The 24,062-nt window shown below is 43.7% G+C and overlaps 1 protein-coding gene across 1 annotated transcript in view; it reads left to right on the plus strand.

The window, feature by feature from the left end:
- Positions 1-4,652: 4,652 nt before the first annotated feature.
- Positions 4,653-24,062, plus strand: part of RAB21 (RAB21, member RAS oncogene family) — a 30,112-nt gene continuing 10,702 nt past the window's right edge. Inside the window, exons 1-4 of the mRNA XM_058673875.1 lie at positions 4,653-5,037; positions 17,100-17,159; positions 18,542-18,649; positions 22,657-22,720. Of these exons, the coding sequence (XP_058529858.1) occupies positions 4,888-5,037; positions 17,100-17,159; positions 18,542-18,649; positions 22,657-22,720 (382 nt within the window). The 5' untranslated portion in view covers positions 4,653-4,887. The remainder of the gene's footprint in view (positions 5,038-17,099; positions 17,160-18,541; positions 18,650-22,656; positions 22,721-24,062) is intronic.

Genomic DNA, 24,062 nt, shown 5'->3' on the forward strand with positions numbered 1-24,062 from the left:
CAGCTGCATGAATAAGTTGTATATGATTCACCATACTGTAGCATAACTTTAATGATCTGTGTATGTTTTCATAATGTAACATGTATGGAAGACAGAGACCACATCTTGATCACATGCATAGTACACTGTCTGACAAAGAGTGTATTTTTTAAATGAATGAACAAATCAAGAATAAATGAATCAGGGCCCGGCGGCGTGGCCTAGCGCTAAAGTCCTCGCCTTGAACGCCCCGGGATCGCATATGGGCGCCGGTTCTAATCCCGGCAGCTCCACTTCCCATTCAGCTCCCTGCTTGTGGCCTGGGAAAGCAGTCGAGGACGGCCCAATGCATTGGGACCCTGCACCCGCGTGGGAGACCCAGAGGAGGTTCCAGGTTCCCGGCTTCAGATTGGCGCGCACCGGCCCGTTGCGGCTCACTTGGGGAGTGAATCATCGGATGGAAGATCTTCCTCTCTGTCTCTTCTCCTCTGTGTATATCTGGCTGTAATAAAATGAATAAATCTTTAAAAAAATAAAAAAAGAATAAATGAATCAAAGATGCACAAAGTCCATTAATACCTACCCGCTGAGGCTGTTAATCCTTTTTTTTACAGAATGTATTGATGTACATTACTTTTCTGTGGCAATTATTCTCATTTACTACTGTGCCATATGTTCATCATTAACAGATTACTGCAAACATGGAAGTTAGGACAACACACACTTATTCCCTTCCAGTTTTGGAGATAAGGAGTCCAAAAGCAGTTTCTCTAGGACCAAAATCACCATGTGGCAGGGCTGCATGCTCTTGTGGGATTCAGGGGCTCCTGCCTTGCCACAGCTTTAGGGGTGGTCCAGCGGGAGGCAGGGCCAAGCAAACCTTACCTCACCAGCAAATCCAGAAACCAGACTGGAGCGCAGGTCATGTTGGGCTAGGTTGTCACACCTACCAGTTTGCATGAGCCAGGGATGAAAACAGACTGAGCAGAGCCAGGTTGCAGCACCTGCCAGCGAGAGTTGAGACTGGGGTCAGGCCGGGCTAGAGCATTCAAACGCAAAGGCCAAGACAGGTGAGGGACTGCATCAGACTAGGCTGCATCAGAGCAACCACTGGCACACGTGAGATCTGTGGCTGGGATCAGGCCTGGTTGGGGAGCAAAGGGGACACCCTGGCTGGATGTGGCTCACTGGTGAGTGGGAGGGCTGCTACCTGGTCTGGACATGGCTGCAGTATCCCTTGGCAAAAATGTGGACTAGGTCTGGGGTATGCCAGACTGGCTAGACTCCAGCACCTACTGGTGCTTGTGAGAACCAGGGTCGGTGTAGGAAGGTCCGGGTTAGGTCTCTGCCCCTGCTGAGCCATGTGTGAATTGTGTATGAGTGTGGACCAGGCTTGGCTGGGTTGTAAGAACCAACAGTAAAAATCAGAATTTTTTAGCTGGTTAGGAAAGGCCACTGTTCCTGCTAGGACAGGAGGAGGTGGACTAAGTAGGGCTGGGCCATGGACCCACTTGAAAAGCTCCTCCATTGGGATGTAGTACCTGCAGATGAGTGCAAGAACCATGATAGGGAGCAGCCCAGACCAGGCCAGGGAATGGTACCCACCAGCATACATTTGGCACAGGTTAGAGGTGAACCAGGCTGAGCCAGTTCATATCACCTGCTGTCAAATATAAGCACCAGAATGGAGGTAGGTTAGGCCTTGTTGGGCCACAACACACAAGTCAGTTCACATGGACTGCAGCCAGATGAGCTTGGCTAGGCTGTGTAGGTCCCACCAGCATGAGTTGGAATTGGGGATGGGCTGGGCCTGGCAATGCTACAGCACACACTGGCAAATGCTGAGGTGAGGCAGGCCATGCTAGTTTGGGCCGCAGCGGTCAACCAGCACATATGAGGCCCAAGGATAGGGGGCGAACCCAGTAGGGAGTCCACATGGGCTCTCTCGCTGGACCACCACTCCCACTGGTGAGCGTGAGAACTGGGATGGGGGCAAACAAGGCCAGATAGGGATCCAACACCTGTTGGCCTCATGTGAGCTGGATCAGGGGAAAGCCAGGCTGGGTTGACTGTTCCTACTGGTACATGCATAAATCAGAGTGGGTGTGGTTTGGTTGGGCTCTGCCATAGCATCAGTTGGCAGATGATGGCACAGGGGCAAATTCTGTCAAGTTAAACTGCAGAACCACCTGGAGAGTGCAAGATCCCGGAGTGGGAGTGGGCCCAGTAGGGAAATAGTGGATACATGCCACTCCAACTGGTGAGCATGAGAACCAGGACTAGGGCAGGCATGGCTAGACAGAGTGACACCCACTGACACGTGTGTGGCTGGATAGTAGGGCTGGTTGGGTTGAACTAAGCTTCAATGACCAATGACATGTATGAGAGCTGAATAGGATGTGGAACAGATTGGACCAGTCTGCTGTACACACTGCCAAGCACGAGAACCATGGCAGGGGGCAGGTCTGGTGGGGGTTACTGTGGGTCGCTCTGACTAGCCTGCAGCTCCCCTGGAGGGGCTTATTGCAGGTCGCTCGGACTAGGCTGCAGCTCCCACTGAATGTGTGATGGGCAAGATTGGACTGGACTGCAACACCCATTGGTTTGTGTAGAAAACAGGGCTGGAGACAGCACTGAATTAGCAATTACAATCACCAGCATATGCATAAGGTGATTGGGGCAACGGACTGTGCCAGACTTTGTATTAGCAAGCACACATAAGAATTGGGTCTGAGATCACCTCAGATGAAATTTCTTTGGGGATTTCCCCCAATTGAATCACTGGACTCAGGACCCCAATCATGGAGAGAATTGCAGGTTCCATGGCCTGACCGTGGAGTGCATGTGTCTGAGCTGGGCCTCCCCAGTGTCTTAGATGGAGCAGTGGACACCATATCCAGGTGCACAAGGAGGATAATGGCAGTAGATTGGAGTCTGCAGAGGACACCTGGTACCACGACAGAAGACAGAACAAACTGATCAACTACCCTGGCCAAGTGCTGGCAGTGAATATCTGGCAAATGAAAGAGAAAAGACGAACACCACATCCCCATATGTGAAAAGTAATTAAATCCATCCTAAGGTAAAACTATCATTAGAGGCTAGGAAGGGAAGAACAGAATACAGGGATGTTGGATAATAGGCACAAAACTAGTAGAATAGTTCCAGTATTCTCCAGAACAATGGGAATGAGTATAATTCACAATAACACATTACATATTTTATAAAGAACTATAGGGCAGGTGCTCTAAGTTTTCAAACATGAGGAAGTTATAAGGAAAGACTTTATGTCCTGTTGAGCATGGTGCATGGCATATGGTGGGACATCCCAATGTTTAATAAGTGAACAGGCTCCTTAAAAAGTTCATTATTTGAGAGATGGACACACATATAAAGAAAGAAGGAGAGAGAGCACATTCCAATCTCATGGGCCACTCAGAGCGAAAGAGAGAGAGCATTCCCACTTACTGGTCCACTCTGCAAAATGCCTTTGAAGTAAACTCAACCCACGTCTCCCAAATGGGTGGCAGGAAACCAATTACTTGAGTCATCACAGCTGCTGCTCAGGTGCTGCACTAACAAGGAGTTGGAGGTCAACCTGCTCTCCGCACTGAATGGAAACAGTCCAGAATTGAACTGCTATCCTAAACATCTACTTTATTTACATGATATATATATATATATATATATATATAATGTATTATATATGCATATGTAATATATTCATATATATGCATATATGTATGCATTTAACACGTGTATGCATTTAAGAGACTTAGTCTAATTTTTCAAACACTCAAAGTGTGAACATATGATGAAAAAAATGTTTGCCTGAGACCAGATTTTTAATTGCATCATCTCTCAGAAATAATGTTTTCTTGGGAGGCTGTATCTCATGAAAACAAAGGAAAGGCCGATGAGGAGAAGTAAGCAAGCATCAAACAAATCAGGTGCATCAAGGTGGAGCCGATATGGAGTGGCAGCACTTCACACAGGACCGGAAGAACTGGGGAGCCTGGGCCCAAGTGCTCACCATGCGTCATTCATTCCCTCTTTGTTATGAGGTGCCTAAACCTGCCTGTCCACCGAGCCTGGGAATTGAAGAATGGGCACCCGTCCTGGTTCTACAGCCTCACGAGAGACGAATACTCAGCAAAGCGATTTTCATGGAGGGGGGAAAACCTTGATAAAGAAGGCACAGGGTCAGAGAGAGGGATGGAAGGATGGGCTGAAGAACTGGGTGGTCAACCACTGCTTTCCGGTCTATGTTGAGACATGACAGAAGAGTGGGGAATCTGACGGTCTGGGGAAACAGAAATAAGTTCAATAGCTCTAATCTGGGATTTCAGGGAAAGACACGGAAGGGCCCCTGGGTAGGCCAGGCCTCCGGGCAAATCCTTCTGTGACAGTCACCAGCCTTTGAACATTCCCTGGGCAGCATTATTACATCCGCGCTTCACCCGACCGGCACCTTGAGCTCGCAGGCGCCCACCACCTGCAGAACAAGGCCCACCCAGGGGGCTCGTGGGGCTCCACGCGCCTCCGACCGCGCCCCGGGGCCGTGTGCCCACAAGTCCCGCCCACACCCAGGCACGTTCCGGGGGCCGCGTCCCAGGGGCCGCCTCCGGCCCCGACAGCCACGTGACCCGAAGTGTGACGTAGGAGGAAGGAGACGCCATTAGAGGGAGGAGGAGAGGGAGTGCTCGTCGCCTCTCCTGCGGTGCCTGACGTGGAGGCTCGGGCCCTTCATTCTCTGACTGCGCGTCGGCTGTGCCAGGCCTCGCGGAGAGGAGAGTGGAGGGTGCGTCGCGGCTCGGCGGCTGAGCGGGCCGCGGCTGAGCGGGCGCTGTCGCGTCCGCGGGGAGCCCGGCGCGGCTGGCAGGGCTCCGGCGGCGGGGAAGCGGCGGGATGGCTGCGGCCGGCGGCGGGGCGGCGGCGGCGGGCCGAGCCTACTCCTTCAAGGTGGTGCTGCTGGGGGAAGGCTGCGTGGGGAAGACGTCGCTGGTGCTGCGCTACTGCGAGAACAAGTTCAACGACAAGCACATCACCACTCTGCAGGTGCGCTCGGGGGGGGCCCCCACCCCTCTGCGGCTGAGGACTTGGCCGCCCGGCTCCCCTGGGTCGTGGGGCCTGCGGAGTCGGCCCTGGAGAGCTGATGCGGGGCGCGGTGAGGTGTGGTGGGGGGAAACGGACGCACCCCGAAAAGTCCCCAGGTTCCCCGGTGGGCGGTGGCGCACGTCGCGCCGTCCCCCGTCCTGGGCTAGTTTCCCCAGTGTGATGTGCTTCCGCCTTGGCCCAGGGTGCCCTCATCCTACATTCTCTGAACGCGGCGGCTCTTTTCTGTCGGCATTAGGAACTTAGCTGGCGGTTTGATTTTTGCAAACTAGATGCTGATTTGTAACTTTAGCCCTTACGGATGACTAAGTGTTTATGCAAGTTCCATTTTGTCCCGTCTTCGCACCCCAAGATTGGCAGGACAATGCTGTGTGGAGGGATTTTGAAATGACCGCTTGCTTGTGCGGGTTACGCAGTTTCATTGCGGCCTGCGTGGGTCCGGCTTGTGGGTCGCTGTCATTCTGCCAGGTCGGTCGGCCCATGTTGAAACGTCACCTGAATCCTGGCGCACAATTGGTCCCCAAACTACCAGCTTAGCCGCTCCTGCTATGCCTTTTCTTAACCTGTAACCAAAGACTGGCTTTCCTTTGCAGTTATTGATTGAGAGTCGAGCCAGACGCTTGAAAGTTTGTCTCTCCCAAAGAAATGAGTTTGCATGCGTCAAAAGAAGAAATCTGATGTGATCAGTTAGGTCAGAGACAATAAGCGCAGTGGAGATTGCTGCTTTGCATTCGTATCCGTTTAACTGTAGTCTCTGGTCAGGTACCCGTGCCTAAGTTCCTTCCGTGAAAATGGCCATAGTGGTATGGAGCACGTAGGACCTGAGCCACTGCACGTTCTCTGTTAATACTTCCCCAGCTTACACAGTAGACCTGAACTGCTCGTTGTGCTGTGTGGAGGAATGTGGACGGTGTTTAATAAGAGAGGTAGTTTCCCAGGCGTTGGGACATTTGATATTTGTTGCTATTATTAAACTATGCAGTCTAGAATTTACAAAGATGCTCTGATTCTGTTTCCGTGTTCTATTTTTACTTCTCTGTTTTTGCTCCTGTGTGAAGCATTGTAACTCAAGAAACAAATGTTAGAGGACTGCATTTTCCCCCCCTTAAATTCTTTTTCAAGAGCACTTAACCCATTTTTAATAGTAAATTGTTGTCACCTGCTAGAGCCTTGTGTTTTTTGGAGGAAGGAAATTCCATGGGGCTAACGATGTGCAATAGTTTGAAAGTTTAGAAATTCACTTAGATGAAGTAGTAACTGTAACATTTAGTGAGTTCTTTCTTTGCTGATGTATTTTCTGTCATTTAATTCTTAGGGCAGCCTATGATGTAGATAGAATTGCATTTGTTTTGTTTTTCAAGAGACAGGGCGAGAGAGCTGCCACACACTTGTTCACTCCCAGGTGCTGAAGCCCAGAGCTCAGTCCATGCCTTCCCCACCGGTGGCTGGAACCTGGATATTTGAGCCCTCACTGCTGCCTCCCGGGGTCTATGTTAGTAGGAAGCTAGAAACAGGAGTAAGATGGGGTGTAGATCCCAGGTACTCCGGTGTGGGATGTGGGTGTCTTGAGTGCCAGGTGGAGCTCCTGCTCTGATATGCACCTGGTTTTACAGGTAAGGCTTAGTTGAGTCATTTGCTGGCAGACGTATTGTTACAGTGTGGTGCAGTAGTGCCCGAGCTCAGATTGGAGCCTAAGTCTGATACGAGATTTCTGAGGAGTTGGTCATGTTTTCTTTCCTGCTGAGATCTAAGGGAAAGCTGTGGTAATTGAGATTTTAATTTTTTATCCTCAAATACTTAAAAAAAATGTAACATGTAATTCCTATTTGTTTGACAGAGCTTTAAGACAAAGTTTCACAAAACATTGCATTTGCAGCAAAATTGGTGCATACAGGCTTTTTCTTTCTAGCTTCCACATGTAATGGAAAATGTGGTATGTATCTTTCTGTGTTGCTTTTATTTTCATTCAACTTGATAGTTTCATTTTTTGAAAAGACTTATTTATTTATTTAAAAGAGAGAGGACGAGGGGGGAGAGAGAGAGAGGAAGAACTTTTCCATCAGCTGGTGCACTCCTGAGATGTGCCAACAGCCAGGGCTGGGCCAGGCTGAAGCTAGGTAGGAACTTCTTCCAGGTCTCCCATGTGGGTGGCAGAGGCCCAGGTACTTGGGCAGTCTTTCACTGCTTTTCCCAGGTCAGTAACAGGGAGCTGGATGGGAAGTGGAGCCTCCAGTGTGGGGCTGGCATTGCAAGCAACATCTCCACCTGCTGTGTCACAACACTGATAGTGAAAGCCTCACATTAAAAAAAATAATAACTTAGCTCTTTTTCTAAAGAGTTAAGCTTTCATTATCCTTTTCTGAAACATTCTTAAAGCTCTAATCATTCATCTAATCAGACAGCACTATTTCTAATCTCTGTCCTAGATCTCAGGTCACCTCATATCTCGTACTTCTGTTCAGAGAAAGTTGGTTTGTAAGAGTGGTCAAACACAACCTTGTGTGGTTTCAGTTTCCAAATGGGGAGGAGATTATGCATCAGAAAATAAGAGATCACTTTTTTTTCTTGTAAATATCTGTAAAATACTTTATATACTTTTTATAGTGTTGTGCATTCATATTTCAAAGAATTGTAGAACTGTCAATAAGTTGATAATTTATGGTTTGCTGCTTGAGTCATGTGTTTAGCATGTTAGTTCAAGTAACTTTTTTTTTTTTTAATATTTTGTAGTCAAACTGGTACAGAAAGTTCAGTGTGTTCTGAGACGGTTCATTTCATTTTGGGCATGTCTGATTGCCAGTAAAGTTTTCTGTGTATAAAGCCAAAATCTGTTTCTCTGTACTTCTCAGCCCTAGTTTTGACTTCCTCATCTGGGTCTCATATGACATCCTTCAGATAACTGAAGGCAGCTCTCAGGATCCCAAGCAGCGTCTCTTGGATAAGCATCTCTAGTTCCTTACGCTACATGCCTGATGACATGGTTTTGTTAACTTGACACCTGTTCTAGACATTCACTGTTTAGTCATTATCCTTTCTTTTCCTTTCCTTGAGTTGTAGAAAAAGTGCTGAATGGAAAAGTGCGTGCTATTGTCTATCCTTTCCAAAGTCAGGCTAGGAAACAGTCTGTGAGCTCTCTTGGCAACTGTCACATTAGTTCAATACTGGTTTTGCTGTGAGGTTTAAAAAAAAAAAATTCCTGGTCTTAATTGCTTCAAGAAAAAGTATTCCATCCCTCAGAAAAATTTTTATTTCATTTTGTAGTGAAGGTTTGTTTTTATTTTTGTCCCTAATGTATTTGCTCCATTAAAGCTGGGCTTGATTTGTTCTGATGATTAAAGTCTATTGAAGTCCTTTTAAATTCTGATTGATTCTATGATGTGTGGAACATTGGCCTTCTGAGGACCAGGAAGTCGATTTGAGTCCGAGGTGTGAAAAGAAGAAGTCAGTGGGACCTGTGGTTTGGGTTACCTACTTTCTGTCGCCTCAAGATTTTGTAAGAATGCTTCCATGCTCTCGTTAGAACATGAAGACTCTGAAAGGGAGGAGCCACAGTTCACCAAATACCGCGCTCTGCCGTGGGTCCATGGTAGCCAGTGGTGCACGGCCAGAGGAAGTGTTTCTTTAGCAGCACAGACTCTTAGCATGATGCTTTCTAAGACTGAGTGTAAGCCACAGAGCTCCTCTTCTCAGGAGTCAGAAGCACAGGTATTAGTGGAGTGTTAGGGATATTAATGCCAAGTGAAATGGGAAAAGGCTTAGGACCGAGTGCTGTGGGCTGCTGCCTAGTGGACCCAAACCCTTTCTTGAAGTTGAGTTATCCCAGCTTTACAATTCTAACTTTTTGCTCTGGCCACATCAGTCTTGGCCACAGGTTTATCATGAGATTCTTTGTCAGAAGACAGGACACACTGTGTTTTTGCCTTACCCAGATCTATGAGAGGCTATATGATGTGGTAGAGAGAGAAAAGACTTTGAAGTTAGACTTGGGTTTGACTTCTTGTCTTGGCAGACTATGCTAATGTTTGTAAGCCGTCTCCTTGTTTGTGAAAATGGAAATACCTCACTTAAAGATAAAAAGAAAAGGTTTATCTTTATTGGAAAGATTTACAGATAGAGGGGCCCGGCAAGATAGCATAGTGGTAAAAGTCCTCGCCTTAAACGTGCCGGGATCCCATATGGACGCCAGTTCTAATCCCAGCAGCTCCACTTCTCATCCAGCTCCCTGCTTGTGGCCTGGGAAAGCAGTCGAGGATGGCCCAAAGCTTTGGGACCCTGCACCTGCATGGGAGACCTGGAAGAAGCTCCTGGCTCCTGGCTTCGGATTGGTTCAGCTCCAGGCGTTGCGGCCACTTGGGGAATGAATCATTGGACGGAGATCTTCCTCTCTGTCTCTCCTCCTCTCTGTATATCCGGCTTTCCAATAATAATAAATAAATCTTTAAAAAAAATTTACAGGTAGAGATCCAGAGAGAAAGATCTTCCATTAGCTGATTCATTCCCCAAGAGATCATAATGGCTGGAGCTGAGCTGATCCAAAGCCAGGAGCTTCTTTCAGGCCTCCCACTTGGGTGCAGGGCCCCAAGGCTTTGGGCCGTCCTCGACTGCTTTCCCAGGTCACAAGCAGGGAGCTGGATGGGAATGGAGCAGATGGGTCATGAACTGGCATGCATATGGGACCCCTGGCACATGCAAGGTGAGGATCTAGCCATTGAGGCATTGCAGCAGGCTCTCAAAGATCTTTCAGGTGAATTAAATAGCTCCCATTTGTAAAGCTGCTAGCGTAGTGTGTGGTACATGTTTGTATGTTTGTTGTAAATGTTTGCTGTTGAATGAACAGATGATAATTTTTCTTTCTTCATTTTAATCAATGAAGATATCAGGAGTAACTTGGCAGGAATAGTTTTGAGAACCACTGCTGCATGAGGGATCACATTTTAGAATTACACTTTATTTGTTTTTAAAGATTTATTTATTTTATTGGAAAGCCAATGAAAAGAGATACAGAGAGAAAGATCCTCTGTCCGTTGGTTATTTACTCCCCGAAGTGGCCACAATGACCCGATCTGCAGCCAGGAGCCAGGAACTTCTTCCAGGTCTTCTACTCCAGGTCTCCCACGCGGGTGCAGAGTCTCAAGGCTTTGGGCCGTCCTCGACTGCTTTCCCAGGCCACAAGCAGGGAGCTGGATGGGACGTGGGATAGCTGGGATACAAACCAACTCTCAAATGGGGTCCTGGCACGTTTAAGGCGTGGATTTGGCCACTAGACTACCGTGCCATGCCAAATTACATACTTAAAAAAATTAAAACGTTCTACATCCTGGAGTTGTGACTGGGATTGACATTTTATTCTTTTTTGTTCTGCCTTTTTTTTTTTCCCCTAGAGCCACTCCTAGGTTATTGATAGTTACGAAGTAGTCTTACAGGTCTCCTTTCTGGCTTAGAAAACTTGAAAATTGAGTCCCCCTGCTCTCTTGTATGATTTCCTGACTGATTTAAGGTATTGATAAATCTGCCAGAGATAAGAGAGACAATTAGAGTGAGGGTGTTTTTACTGCTTCTCTGGAATTTATTATAGCAGTCCTGTTGATTCTCAGCAACTAAGTTCAAGAAATGTTAACTTAAACTTGCTATGTATCAAACATTGTACTAGCTGGGAAACATGAAGATGGATAAGGAGCTCTAAGTATTTATGTATTTATGTGAAACAAAGAGTGACACAGAGAGCGAGAAAGAGAGAAAATTGATGTATTTCACTCCTCAAATGGCCACAAGGCCGGGGTTGGTCCAGGCTGAAGCCAGGGGCCCAGAACCCAGTGCAGGTCCCTGGCACTTGAGCAGCAAGGAGCCGAGTAGTTGAGGCATCTCCTGCTACTTTCTCAGGAAAGCAGGAAGCTAGCTGGATTAGTAGGGGAGCAGCTGGGACTCAGAGCCGCACTCCTACTGGGATGCCATCATTGAAGGCCATGGTCTAACCCGGTAGTTAGCATTCTTAAAGAGTTGTGCCATTTCTGTTACAATCACCTTTGGTGTCTAGGTGTTTCCTCTTTATATCTGTACTGCTTGATGATCATATCCATTTCTTTAATTATGCATCTTTGTTTTTAAGGTGCTTACTAAGATGCATTTTAAAAACAATTTTACTTTTCATTAATTTTGACAATATTATAACAGAATACCTGAGGCAACTAACTTTATAAATAGAAAGGTTCTTTACCTCATAGTTTTGGGGGTTCTAGTCCAAGATCGGGTGACTCCATTGATTAGCTGTCTGGTGAGGGTAGCAGCTGTGGAGGTAGAGCATTGGCAGAGGAAGGCAAGTGAGGTAGGAGAGTGAATGGCTGGGCCCATTCCAGCGGTTAAAACTAACCTCTCACAGAGGCTAGCTTGCTAGGGCATACTCTCCACTCACCTGAGGCTCTTCTACTAGGTGTGTCTCCTTATCACCAGAGTTCCACCTTCTTAATACCATTAATTGGTGACTTCCAGCTGTAAACATCTGCAAAAGTTCAGGCATCAAATTATATTCAAACTACAGCCTTTTCTATATTAGAAGTAACATATGACTAAAACTGTAAGTGACTGTCCTTTTTAGTGTCCTAACTGTGGAATTCTACCTGTTTGCCTCCTGAAGTCAAAGGTAGATGCCTGGCATTTGATTAGCAGAACAGTGCTGTAAGGTTGGCTGGACAGGCAGTATACTGACAGGTTGGTAAATGAGGAAAATAAGATTTGAATTATTTTTTAGATTCCACAAATAGGAATGGTTTACCATTTTTATTTCGGCCAAGTCTGCTACTTTTTTTTTTTTTAATACACATTAAACTGAGCAAGATTTGACAGTCAGGTTCCAAGTGCTAGTTTTACATTTTATATTAAATTCATGGTCTAGAAATTTTAGTTTGCTTTGTTAGATTAATTTTTTTGAGGATCTCAAATCTCTTCTAAGTAATTGGCAGAAACCACACATCATGGTGTTTTTTTTTTTTATTTTTATTATTGTTTGTTGTTTTAAATTCTTTCTGTTATATTCCATGATACAATTGTAGGTAAAGGGATTCTCCCCTTTCCCTCCCATTTCTTCCCATTTCTCTTCCCATCATCTCCATCTTGTTACTACATTAGTATTGTCCCTTAGCAACATTGTACATCATGGCATCGTAGGCATAGACAAAGGTAGAAAATCTAGTATCATATTGTCAAGGTGTGTTTAATTGTTTCACTGGGAGTCATCTTTTTATTTGGGAGTAGAGATGCCTGCTACATGTATCTTCATGTTGATTGAGCATTGTTCTATGTTATGTTTATACATATAGTAGTTGAAGTCTTTTACCCAGCCTCAGATAATAGCTATAGGGGCTGCTAGGTTTTTGTCTTTTTTTTTTTTTTTTAAAGATTTGCTTATTTTTGTTGCAAAATCAGATTTAGAGAGAGGAGGAGAGTCAAATATCTTTTATCTGCTGATTCACTCCCAAAGTAGCTGCAGCTGCAGAAGCTGAGCTGATCTGAAGCCAGGAGTCAGGAGCTTCTTCCAGGTCTCCAATGTGGGTGCAGGGTCTCAAGGCTTTTGGCCATCCTCGATTGCTTTCCCAGACCTCAAACAGGGAGCTGGATGGGAAGTGGAGCAGCCAGGATACAAACCAGTGTCCAAATTGGATTTCAGCTCATGCAAGGAGAGGATTTTAGCCACTAGGCTACTGCACCAGACCCTGTCCTTCTTTTAAACTTAAGTTTGGTGAGATAAGGGTTGGTGAAGAACACAAATGCACACAGTTGCCCAGGCCCTACCTCCTGATTCTCCGTATTCCTGAAGCCAGGACCTAGAACTCGGTCTAGATCTCTCACGGCATTAGCACAAAGCTGGAGTCAGAGCTAACACAGGCACACTGTGTGGGGCTGAGGCATCCTAACCAATGCCTCCAATGCCTACCCTCTCACCTCTCCCCATTTAAAACTATGAATGTGCTGGCAATTTCCTAGTGTCTGTTTTTCTCCTTATGCTTTCAACTCTTCCTTAGAAGTGACCATTTGATATTCTGAGAATCTTCAGTTGGATCGTAAGCTGATTGTAATCTCTCTTCTTAACAGCCAAGAGCAAAAAATGAAGAAATATTCAAATACTCAGCTTAGTTTCTGGATAATAATTTTTTTTTTTTGCCTTTCCACAAAGGACAAGTTTTATAAATTATCTGGCTGAATGCTGTTATGTGTGAAGTGTAGAAATAGTCATAGACACTTCAAAATTTGAATGTAACGTTAGTGACAGCAAAAATAATGTGACCAGTTATGCTCATTTGCTCACACACACCTATACTCAAGAAAAAGCCTCTTGCTTAGCAGATCTTAATGGTGATAAATATTTGTTTACAAGTCAGTACTATTTTATTTTCATCCAGTTCCTTTTCTTTATTAAATACTGTGTTTGGTATTTTGCCTCACTAATAATTGGCAAGCATAACAAAGAACCACAAGTTGGTTAGGTAAATTATGAAAAGATTATCATTTGACACATATCTTTGTTCCAATTATTTCTTTCCTGTAATCTTATTTTGTAAAAAAACAAAAACACCTTTTTCTCATCCACTATGATTTTGGATGAGATTTTGGGGGTAAATCAGCATTAGGTAAAAGTGACAGCATGAATTAATGAGATTAATTTTGGTATTGTGAAAGATTGCATTTTAAATCATTGGGGTTAGGGCTGGTGCTGTAACTCAGGGTTTGAAGAAGCAGGTGGAAAATGTGTGACTGCTTTGACCCCTGTTACTTTATGCTTGCCCGGAGAATATTTTGGGAGGTAAATTGGTGTCCAGGAATACTTAGTGTGCAAGCGGAGGCGTGCCGGATGAGGAAAGGTGCGTCTGTTCTAGAACAGCCAGGTTAATAGACTGGCAGAAAGCACTGGGAAGCATTCGGAGCCAGACAGGTTTCTGCTGGTTGGAGCCCTGTGGCAGCCGAGATGCCTGACCTTCGGGGACTCACTGTGTTTCCTTAAATCTCAGTTTCACAGCTGTGAAATAGGGCTAATTATCTGCTTCACAGGGCTGGTAAAAACATGGAATGAAAAAGCTTGAACACAGTTCTTGGCACATAGGGTCTGGGCCTTTTTTTCCTCTCCTATGGTCTTAAAACATTTTGAGTTGCAGTTGTTTAATGCTGCTTTTCACCTCCATTTGTATTTTTCCTGGAATGGGATATGTATGTACATATATGTACAATTATTATTTCATTGGAAAGGCAGATATACAAATAGAAGGAGCGACAGAAAGGTCCGTCCACTGGTTCACTCCCCGGGTGGCTGCAGTGGCCGGAGCTGAGCTGACCTGAAGGGAGGAGCTTGGAGCTTCTTCTGGGTCTCCCACACGGGTGCAGGGCCTCAACACTTTGGGCCGTCCTCCGTTGCTTTCCTAGGCCACAAGCAGGGAGCTAGATGGAAGTGAAGCAGCTAGGATATGGTCTGGCGCTCGTATGGGATCTTGGTTCATGCAATGCGAGGACTTTATCCACTGTGCTATGCATCGGGCCCCAAGTAAAGTAAATCTTAAAAGAAATTCCCATGATCACTTCTGCGTCTCAGCTTCACTACTGTGTCGTGAAATTTATCACTCTGCCAGAGTATGTATATTACTGCTATGAATGCTGTCACAGCAGTCAGCCAGAGCCAGTGCTTCCTAGAGGTAATTAACAAGGGAAAGACGGACTGCAGCCTTGTGGTCTCGTGCTACTATCTTCTTGTTCTAGTCTTTTTGTTAATTTTTTTGTTTTTATAAGATAATATATACACAAATTTTTTTTTCATATACACAAATTTAAGAGTATAATGATACTTCCCATCCTGTCTTCCCCCTGCCTACACCCCCAACCTTGCTCTTCCCTCCTTTTTTAAAAATTTTACCATGACCTACTTTCAGTTTATTGTGTAATCACAAGCTTAACCCTCTGCCAACTAAGGAATTCAACGGGTAGTAAGTATAAAATCCACTGGTCGGGCCCGGCGCGTGGCCTAGCGGCTGAAGTCCTCGCCTTGAAAGCCCCGGGATCCCATATGGGCGCCGGTTCTAATCCCGGCAGCTCCACTTCCCATCCAGCTCCCTGCTTGTGGCCTGGGAAAGCAGTTGAGGACGGCCCAATGCATTGGGACCCTGCACCCGCGTGTGAGAGACTCGGAAGAGGTTCCTGGCTCCTGGCTTCGGATTGGCAAAGCACTGGCCGTTGCGGCTCACTTGGGGAGTGAATCATCGGATGGAAGATCTTCCTCTCTGTCTCTCCTCCTCTCTGTATATCCGGCTTTCCAATAATAATAAATAAATCTTTAAAAAAAAATCCTTGAGTAAGTCTTCCTTATCAGCATTACTGTGTCTTAGTGGTTGTCCCATAGGATAAATTAGGTATTTTTCCAAGGAGAGAGATTCAATGCTATCCAAAAGAAACTCAGGGGAAAAGATCAGTTGAGTTGGGGAAATGCTTATATAAATGTAGTCAGCCAGCTTGCTTTTTTGGCCAAGTCTTGAGATTTTGAGTATATCTGACCATACTATTTTATTGTTTCTTTGTTTGAAAGGCAGCACTGTATAAGGACCTTTCATCCTTTGGTTCTCTGATTCATTCCCTAAATGGCCACAGTTGCCAGGGCTGGGTTAGGTCAGAGCCAGTGAGCCAGCCACTCTGTCTGGGTCTCCCACGTGGGCATGAGGGGCCCAAGGACTTGGACCATTCTCTGCTGCTTTCCCAGGTTGCTCAGCAGGGAACTGAATCAGAACTGGAGCATCTGGGATTTGAACTAGTGCTTCCATGTGGGATTCAAGTGTCACAGCTGCAGGGTGGCTCAGTCTCTTGTGTCACAATGCAGGCTCCTGACCCTACTATTTAAAAAAAAAAAAAAAAAAGATACCTAGTGCCTTGGGACCACATGGTAAAACCCATACATCTAAAAATGGAGTTCTAGATGCTTTTGATTCATCCTCTGCCCATCTATTGTAGTCTTAACTGGGAACTGACCATATCAGCCTGGAGTTCCCCATGGGGTGTGGTCCTGTGTTTCAGGGTTCAGTGTCTTCACCCATCTGTCAAGGAAAACCCCTGCTCGTCCTAAAGGAAAGGTCTTTTCCTTTGAGACCTTCTTTGACTTATCCAGACAGGCATCATACTTTCATTTTTAGCATCTTCTTTACAGTATACATTTTTTATTTCTCCAGTAGACTCTAAGCTCCTTGAGTTCTGGAACTATGGCTTTCATTTCTGAGATGTTAGTGCGTGGTTTAATTATTAGTATGCTAAGCAATTGAATTATATGAAATACTTAGAGAACCATTTTAAATAATATTGGTATTTAACAGGAACAATTTCAAATATTTTGTCTTTGAAATGTCTTAGACTTTTTCTTCCTTTCAGTAAGTAAGATGGTATCAAATGCTGTTGGAAAATCTTGCTCCACATATATAGAGGTGGGGAACCCTATATGCCATTTTCTTCATACTTTTTGAAAGTTTATTGTAGTTATTTGAAAGAGCAATAGAGATACATGCTGTTTCTGTTTATTCCCTAAATCCCTATGACATGCGAGGCTGGGCCATGCTGAAGTCATGAATCAGGAGCTCTGCTCACAGCTCTCATATGGGAACAGGGATCCAAGTACTCGGGACATTGAATTCTACTTGCCCAAGTGCATTAACTGGAAGCTGATTTGGACGCAGGATAGCTGAGACTTGAACCAGAACTCTGAAATGGGAAGCAGGCACCCCAAGTGGTAGACTAACCTGCACGATAGCACTCACCCTGCATTTTGTTTGTACTGTTTATAAATTGCATTTATAAATTAAAATTTTCTTACATTAGAATATGGATAATGTTCCGACTTTAGCATTTGGTCATTACTAAAGAAGTCTGAATACTTTTTTCTCAGATACTTTAATGTTCACATTGAGATGAGGTGACCCATCAGTAATTATTAGGAAAAGTAATATTACTTTATACAGGAAGTTATTTAATGTATATTTCTCTCTTTTTAGGCATCTTTTTTAACGAAGAAGTTAAATATTGGTGGGAAAAGAGTAAACCTTGCCATATGGGTAAGTTGATTTTTTTCAACTATTTGATTCTCTAGAGGCCTTTGTTTTTGGTGTTCGGATAACTGGTTGGCTCAAGGCACAGGAATTTGAGTTTGTTAAATTTTATTTTAATCTGCTACTTGAAAATTTCCATATTGATGGTATACTGTGTTATGTTTTGATACCTGTGTACACTGTGTCATGTGCAGATCAAGGTATACATACTTATCAAAATATTTAGAATTTTTTAACAGTGAAAATGTTCAAGGACCTTCTAGCCTTTTTGCTATTAGAAAAATATACAGTACATTTTTGTTATCTGCAGTTTCTTTGCTGTGGAGTAGAACTGGAATTTGAACCTCTGATTTTTTTTTTTTTTTTTTTTTTTTTTTTTGTTAATTGAAGATTAGCCAAAGCTTTTTTGATAACAAAATTCTTAAAATTTGATGAAGAACTGTATCTGGAATACCATTTTATATTTGAGTATTGATGTCATAGCTTTTCAGCGGGGGAGGGGTCAACTCAAAGGAATTCCATTTCCGAGAGAGGCAGGGTGAGTGAACAGTCTGCCTGGCCTTTAGTGTCTTGCCGCTGCGTTCCACGTTCCAGGGAGTGACTGAGCGGCGGAGGGTGGGTCATGCAGTGTGGGGCCATTGGCTGGGGGATGCTGTTGCATGCCTCTCTCCTGTTCCCATGTGGGGATCTGAACGTATTCTTGGTCTTTACTATGGTGTTGCCATTTTGATCTTTCAGCCAATGAGCTATTGTTTTTAGATGGGTGAGATTGGTGAAGATGAAAAAGGTTGAGACTGGGAAAGCAACCTTTGTGTAACAGCTAAACACTGCATTTTGTTTTTTGTTTTTTGGGTTTTTTTAGAGTTCAACTTTTTTTCTTTTTTTTTTTTAAGATTTATTTATTTTATTGCAAAGGCAGATGTACAGAGAGGAGGAGAGACAGAGAGGAAGATCTTCTGTCCAATGATTCACTTCCCCAGTGAGTGCAACGGGCCGGTGCTGTGCCGATCCGAAGCCAGGATCCAGGAACTTCTTTCCGGGTCTCCCACATGGATGCAGGGTCCCAAAGCTTTGGGCCATCCTCCAATGCTTTCTCCCGGCCACAAGCAGGGAGTTGGATGGGAAGTGGAGCTGCCAGGATTAGAACCGGCGCCCATATGGGATCCCGGGTGCGTTCAAGGCGAGGACTTTAACCATTACTCTGTCGCGCTGGGCCCAACACTACATTTTTGTTATAATTTGATTTAAATTTTTCATTTGTAACCTCATTTATTTATTTTTGACAGTTGTTGGGTTAAGTATGACTTCCCAATTAAAAGTTAATTTTATAGCTGGAATAGCAGATGTATTCTTATTACCATCTAAAAAGCATTTGTTGTTTTATTTAGGATACAGCAGGTCAAGAGAGATTCCATGCATTGGGCCCAATTTACTACAGAGATTCAAATGGAGCTATTTTAGTTTATGATATAACAGATGAAGATTCTTTTCAGAAGGTATTCTATTTACTATCTGGGTAGATGACTTAATAAGTAACACTAAGTTTTTCCAAGTTTCCATTAATAAGCTTTGTTAACTACTTTCTGATTTTAAATGTAAAGTATATGGTTTGTTCATAAGTGATTGCAGTCATATTTTTTATTGAGGGTGTTTAATTGACACCACAGCAATTGATGATTTAATGCATGGTTTTCTCAAGTATTAGTGAAGAGAAGTAATTGAATTTAAGCTTTAGAAAATTTAGATATATTATTTCTTTCTTTGATTCCATGTGTACTGGACACTTGAGAATTTGGTATGGCTGTTCTATTATTATGAAGAGAAAAAAGGAATGTCCAAATTAAGTACATACTTTCTCCTCACTTGACTCCCAAGATGGTATCACACAAGTTATAAAAATACAATCTAGGTAGTGGTTTTTCAGTTTTGTTTTATTTTGTTTTTAATTATTCTTCAAAGGCACATAATAAATGCAGCTTTTTTAAAAAGTTGTTTGAAACCAAAAATGAGTTAATGTTACACTTATCTCTGACTTCTCTTCGCAATCAGGATGGATTACTTATTTGACCTTTCCAAAGGCTTTCTTGGAAAATATGTGTCAGCCAGGCTGAACAAAGGGGAGCTTTGCAAGGTAGAAGCTTTGCTTGCCTTGAGTCACAGGCCTGTGCTTGTTGAAATTGTTTTCCTACATAGTGTGACTTTTCCTCATCTTTTTCACAGTTATATCTGTTGAAGCAGGTATATATGTTAAGTCTTTGATTATTAATGATGTGTTAGAAAAAGGTAAAGAATAGGAGAATGAAACCATATGTAATTTGCAGTTAATTTTTTATGATTTATTTATTTGAAAGGTAGAGTGATAGAAGGAGAAATAGATCTGACATCTACTGGTCCACTCCCCAAATACAACAGCCAGAGTTGGACTAGGCCAGATTAGGAGCCAGCATCTCCCCGAAGTGGGTGTTAGGGACTGACCGAAATACTTGTAGCATCCTTTTCTGCCTCCCTGGGTGTATTAGCAGGAAGTTGGAATGGACGTGGAGCAGTCAGGCTTTGAACAATCTGATGTATGATGTGGGCATCTCACATGACTTTATGATATGCTGCCCCCAGTAATCACCCCAGATTTAATTTTTTAAATTGAAATATGATATAATTAGATAAATAATTTTTTGAGATTGATTTGTTTTTATTTAAAAGGTCAACTTTGTAAAGAGAGGAAGAGAGAAAGAGATGTCTTCCATCCACTGGTTCACTCCTCAAATGGTCACAGTGGCTGAAGCTGAGCCAGTTAGCAGCCAGGAACTTCTTTCAGGTCTCCCATGTGGATGCAGGGTCCCAAGGCTTTTGACCATCCTCAGCTGCTTTCCCAGGCCACAAGCAGGAAGGTGGATGGGAAGCAGAGCTGCCGGGATTAGAACCGGCGCCCATATGGGATCCCTGCGTGTTCAAGGCGAGGACTTTTAGCCACTAGACCACGCCGCCTGGCCCAACACATATTTTTCTAAATAAATGAAAACCTGTAGTACTGTCTCCACATGCTGTCCTCATAATCTTTTATATGTGATAGATAGGTCTCAGGAGTATAAAAGGAGTAACTGCTAGGAGGGGTTTGTTTGTTTTTGGAAATGCAGAGTTACAGAGAGGGAGGGAGGAAGGGACAGAAAGAAAATGAATCTTCTATTCACTGGTTTGCTTCCTTCGTGGCCACAAAGGCCAGCACTGGACCCCATGCCCATGTGGGATGCCAGCTCTGAGGCAGTGGCTTTCCCCCGCTATAGCAACAATGCTGCCCCCATTGCCAGGCCTTGCTAACCTGGAACTGACACAGCATTACTCCAGTCGTGTATTCTTAGTTAAAGTAAGTTCAAGGCCAGCTGAAATTCGAAGAATAGGGAAAATTTTGATTACTACTTGGCAGGAGGACTGACAGTGAATCTGTAACCATCTTTAACTCACCACAAAATGTACGGAGATCAGAATTGGGATGTAGAGATGGTTCTAACTGGACATGAGTATCAGGGTTGTTGTTTAAATTTGCTACCTTACAGGTTGCTAAACCTACTGAAGGTAAACATAATTGGATTCAAGCTTGTTTCTTTTGAGATGGTGAGAACATATGTTTTGTAGCACTATTGTCAAATTTTTCCTAACGTTTTAAAAAACTTAGACATTTATGTAAATGAAGTATAAAGATTGAGCTATGGTTCAGTCTGTTATAAAGATAGGGTAATGGGCCCGGTGTGATAACCTAGTGGCTAAATACTCAAGTTACATCTGCCAGGATCCCATGTGGGTGCCGTGTCCTGGCTGCTCCACATCCCATCCAGCTCCCTGCTTGCAGCCTGGGAAAGCAGTCGAGGACGGCCTAAGGCCTTGGGACCCTGCATCCACATGGGAGACCTGGAGGAGGCTCCTGGCTCCTGACTTTGGATTGGTTCAGCTCTGGTCATTGGGGCCACTTAGGGATTGAACAGAGGATGGAAGATCTTTCTCCCTGTCTCTCCTTCTCTTTGTATGTCTGCCTTTCCAATAAAAATAAATAAATAAATCTTTTTAAAAAAAACTTAAAAAGAAAAAGTGATAATAACTAACTGTTCTTACAAAGATTTTGGGTTTACTAAAGATAGTTTCTCTGCATCCTTGCAGAGAATGGGAGTGTAAAACTGCTCTGTTTATGCCATGGGACCAGATACATAGTAAGTGCTTACTACAAATAGAATATAATTTTTGAAACTTAAAATTTCTGTATTTTTAGGAAGGTGTGTATGTTCTATGTGATTTGACCCTATATAGCTTAAATTTCATTATAAAGCATAAAAGCAGTTGTCCAAATTGTTCTTTATCCTGTTGTTTTATTGTAATTATGGTATTTAAAATTATGAATTCCAAAGATTAATTTGCTTAAATTGTAATTGAGTACCAACTGTGGCCTGTCGCTGTGAATTCAACTGTTGGTTAAATCCTTGTACATCAGTGGTTCTTTACAGTGGATGACCAACTCTGGAGACTTCTTAGCTTAGCTGCACAGTCCTGTTGGTTCTAGTGGATCGAAGGCCAGGGCTCCCGCTGAGCAGCTGACCTGCACAGCAGTTCACTCCATGACATGGAAGTTTCTGAGCCAAAATGTCTTGTACCAAGGATGAAGACCCTTTTCGTACACAAATAAATTTGTTCTACTACCTTTTTCCCAAGATGTCCATGGACGTTTTTCTTTTACCTTGTGCCACAGTAGTTCCTGTGCACCTGTTTCCGCACCGGTTAGGGTGCGAAAGACTGTTTTAAGCACATTTGTTCTTTTTTCTTTTTTTAAAGATTTATTTATTTTTTATTACAAAGTCAGATATACAGAGAGGAGGAGAGACAGAGAGGAAGATCTTCCGTCCGATGATTCACTCCCCAAGTGAGCCGCAACGGCCGGTGCTATGCCGATCCAGTGCCAGGAACCAGGAACCTCTTCCGGGTCTCCCATGCAGGTGCAGGGTCCCAATGCATTGGGCCATCCTCGACTGCCTTCCCAGGCCACAAGCAGGGAGCTGGATGGGAAGTGGAGCTGCCGGGATTAGAACCGGCGCCCATATGGGATCCCGGGGCGTTTAAGGCGAGGACTTTAGCAGCTAGGCTATGCCACCAGGCCCTAAGCACATTTGTTCTTAAGTCTGAAGTAATTTTGTTCAGTCATCTATTTCTCAGCAGCTAGAGTTGACATGCTTTTGTTTTAGTGAGTAGCTTTGCTTGGATTTAAAGACAGTTTATGAAAATTTGTAATTTGAGGTACTTCTGTGAGTACTTGTAAAAACATGCAATTTTTCTGTGTGTTTGTGTGTAGTTGGCAGTCTAATATAATATGACAGCAAGTGAAATGATCTGGAAGTGAATCATTCCCAGTAACAACTAAGTATGAACTGTTGGAAAAATGTGAACTATTTTGACAGTGTTGAGTTTTGGGGGTACTATAATAGTAATAGGATTTGTTTTAACATTTGCTCTCTTGTGTACACAGGTAAAAAACTGGGTCAAAGAATTACGGAAAATGTTGGGAAATGAAATCTGTTTATGTATAGTTGGTAAGCATCTTACTCTCTCTCTCTTTTTTTTCGGTTGAAGATTTATTTTGCTTGAAAGTCAGAGTTAGAGACAGAGATCTTCAAATAGCTGATTCCCTCCACAAACTGCCCCAAATGCCAGAGCTGAGCTGATCTGACCTGGGAGCCAGGAACAACTTCTAGGTCTCCCACCTCGGTGTAAGGGCCCCAGCAGGTGAGCGTTCTTGACTGCTTTCCCAGACTCTTAGTAGGGACCTGGACAGAAGTGAGGCAGCTGGGACTCACACCAGCACCCGTGTGCTCCAGTGCAGCAGGAGGAGCCTGCTGGGTTTTACCACCACACTGGCCCCAGCATTTCTAGTTTAAAAAAATTTTTTTCCTTGCCTTAATGTTTTATCAAAAGTATCATAAACAAGTAGCTCATGTTTTAAAGTTAAATAGAAAAGGTTCCGGCACCGTGGCCTAGCGGCTAAAGTCCTTGCCTTGAACGCCCCAGGATCCCATATGGGCGCCGATTCTAATCCCGGCAGCTCCACTTCCCATCCAGCTCCCTGCTTGTGGCCTGGGAAGGCAGTGGAGGACGGCCCAGAGCACTGGGACCCTGCACCTGCGTGGGAGACCTGGAAGAGGCTCCTGGCTTCAGATCAGCTCAGCACCAGCCTGTTGCGGCTCACTTGGGGAGTGAATCATTGGACAGAAGATCTTCCTCTCTGTCTCTCCTCCTCTCTGTATATCCGGCTTTCCAATAATAATAAATGGTTAAAAAAAAGTTAAATAGAAAAATGTTATTTTATTATTTAATATTCTGGATAATTTAGGATTTAGAGGTGTTTTTAGGAGATTCAAATATTTGCATTTTAAGGAATGACTTGGGAAGCAAATGGGATGCTCAACTTAATGTGACAGAATTCAGTTTTCCCAGCCTTGTTTCAATTTGAACATTACTTCTTCTTCATAAAATTCTATTTGAAAAAGGAATTTTAAAACTTTTAAAATTAAAGCCAACTATGTAAGCAGTATTTTTTTCTATTCACTTAACTTTAGATCATTATCTAAATAATAGAGGATAGAGGAATGATTCTAATGGGTTAGAATAGAAAAACTCTGGCTTCTAAATTTTCTCTTTGTTTCCTTTTTCTTTTTGATTATTCTTTCTTTGACATAATAATTGAACAATAAAAACATACTAGAGACTACGGTGAACTTGACCGATGTTACCTCAAGTAATCCTATAACCTTGTGAGGACTTCAGTAGTAAAAGAAGCTGAAGCCTGAAGTTATTTAATAACTTGCCCAGTGTTAGGAAGATAATGCAAATGGGTGTGAAGTCTTTCTGATTCTATCCTTACTAATCCTTAGGACA

The sequence above is a fragment of the Ochotona princeps genome, chromosome 15 (assembly GCF_030435755.1).
Source record: "Ochotona princeps isolate mOchPri1 chromosome 15, mOchPri1.hap1, whole genome shotgun sequence".
NCBI classification, from domain to species: domain Eukaryota; kingdom Metazoa; phylum Chordata; class Mammalia; order Lagomorpha; family Ochotonidae; genus Ochotona; species Ochotona princeps.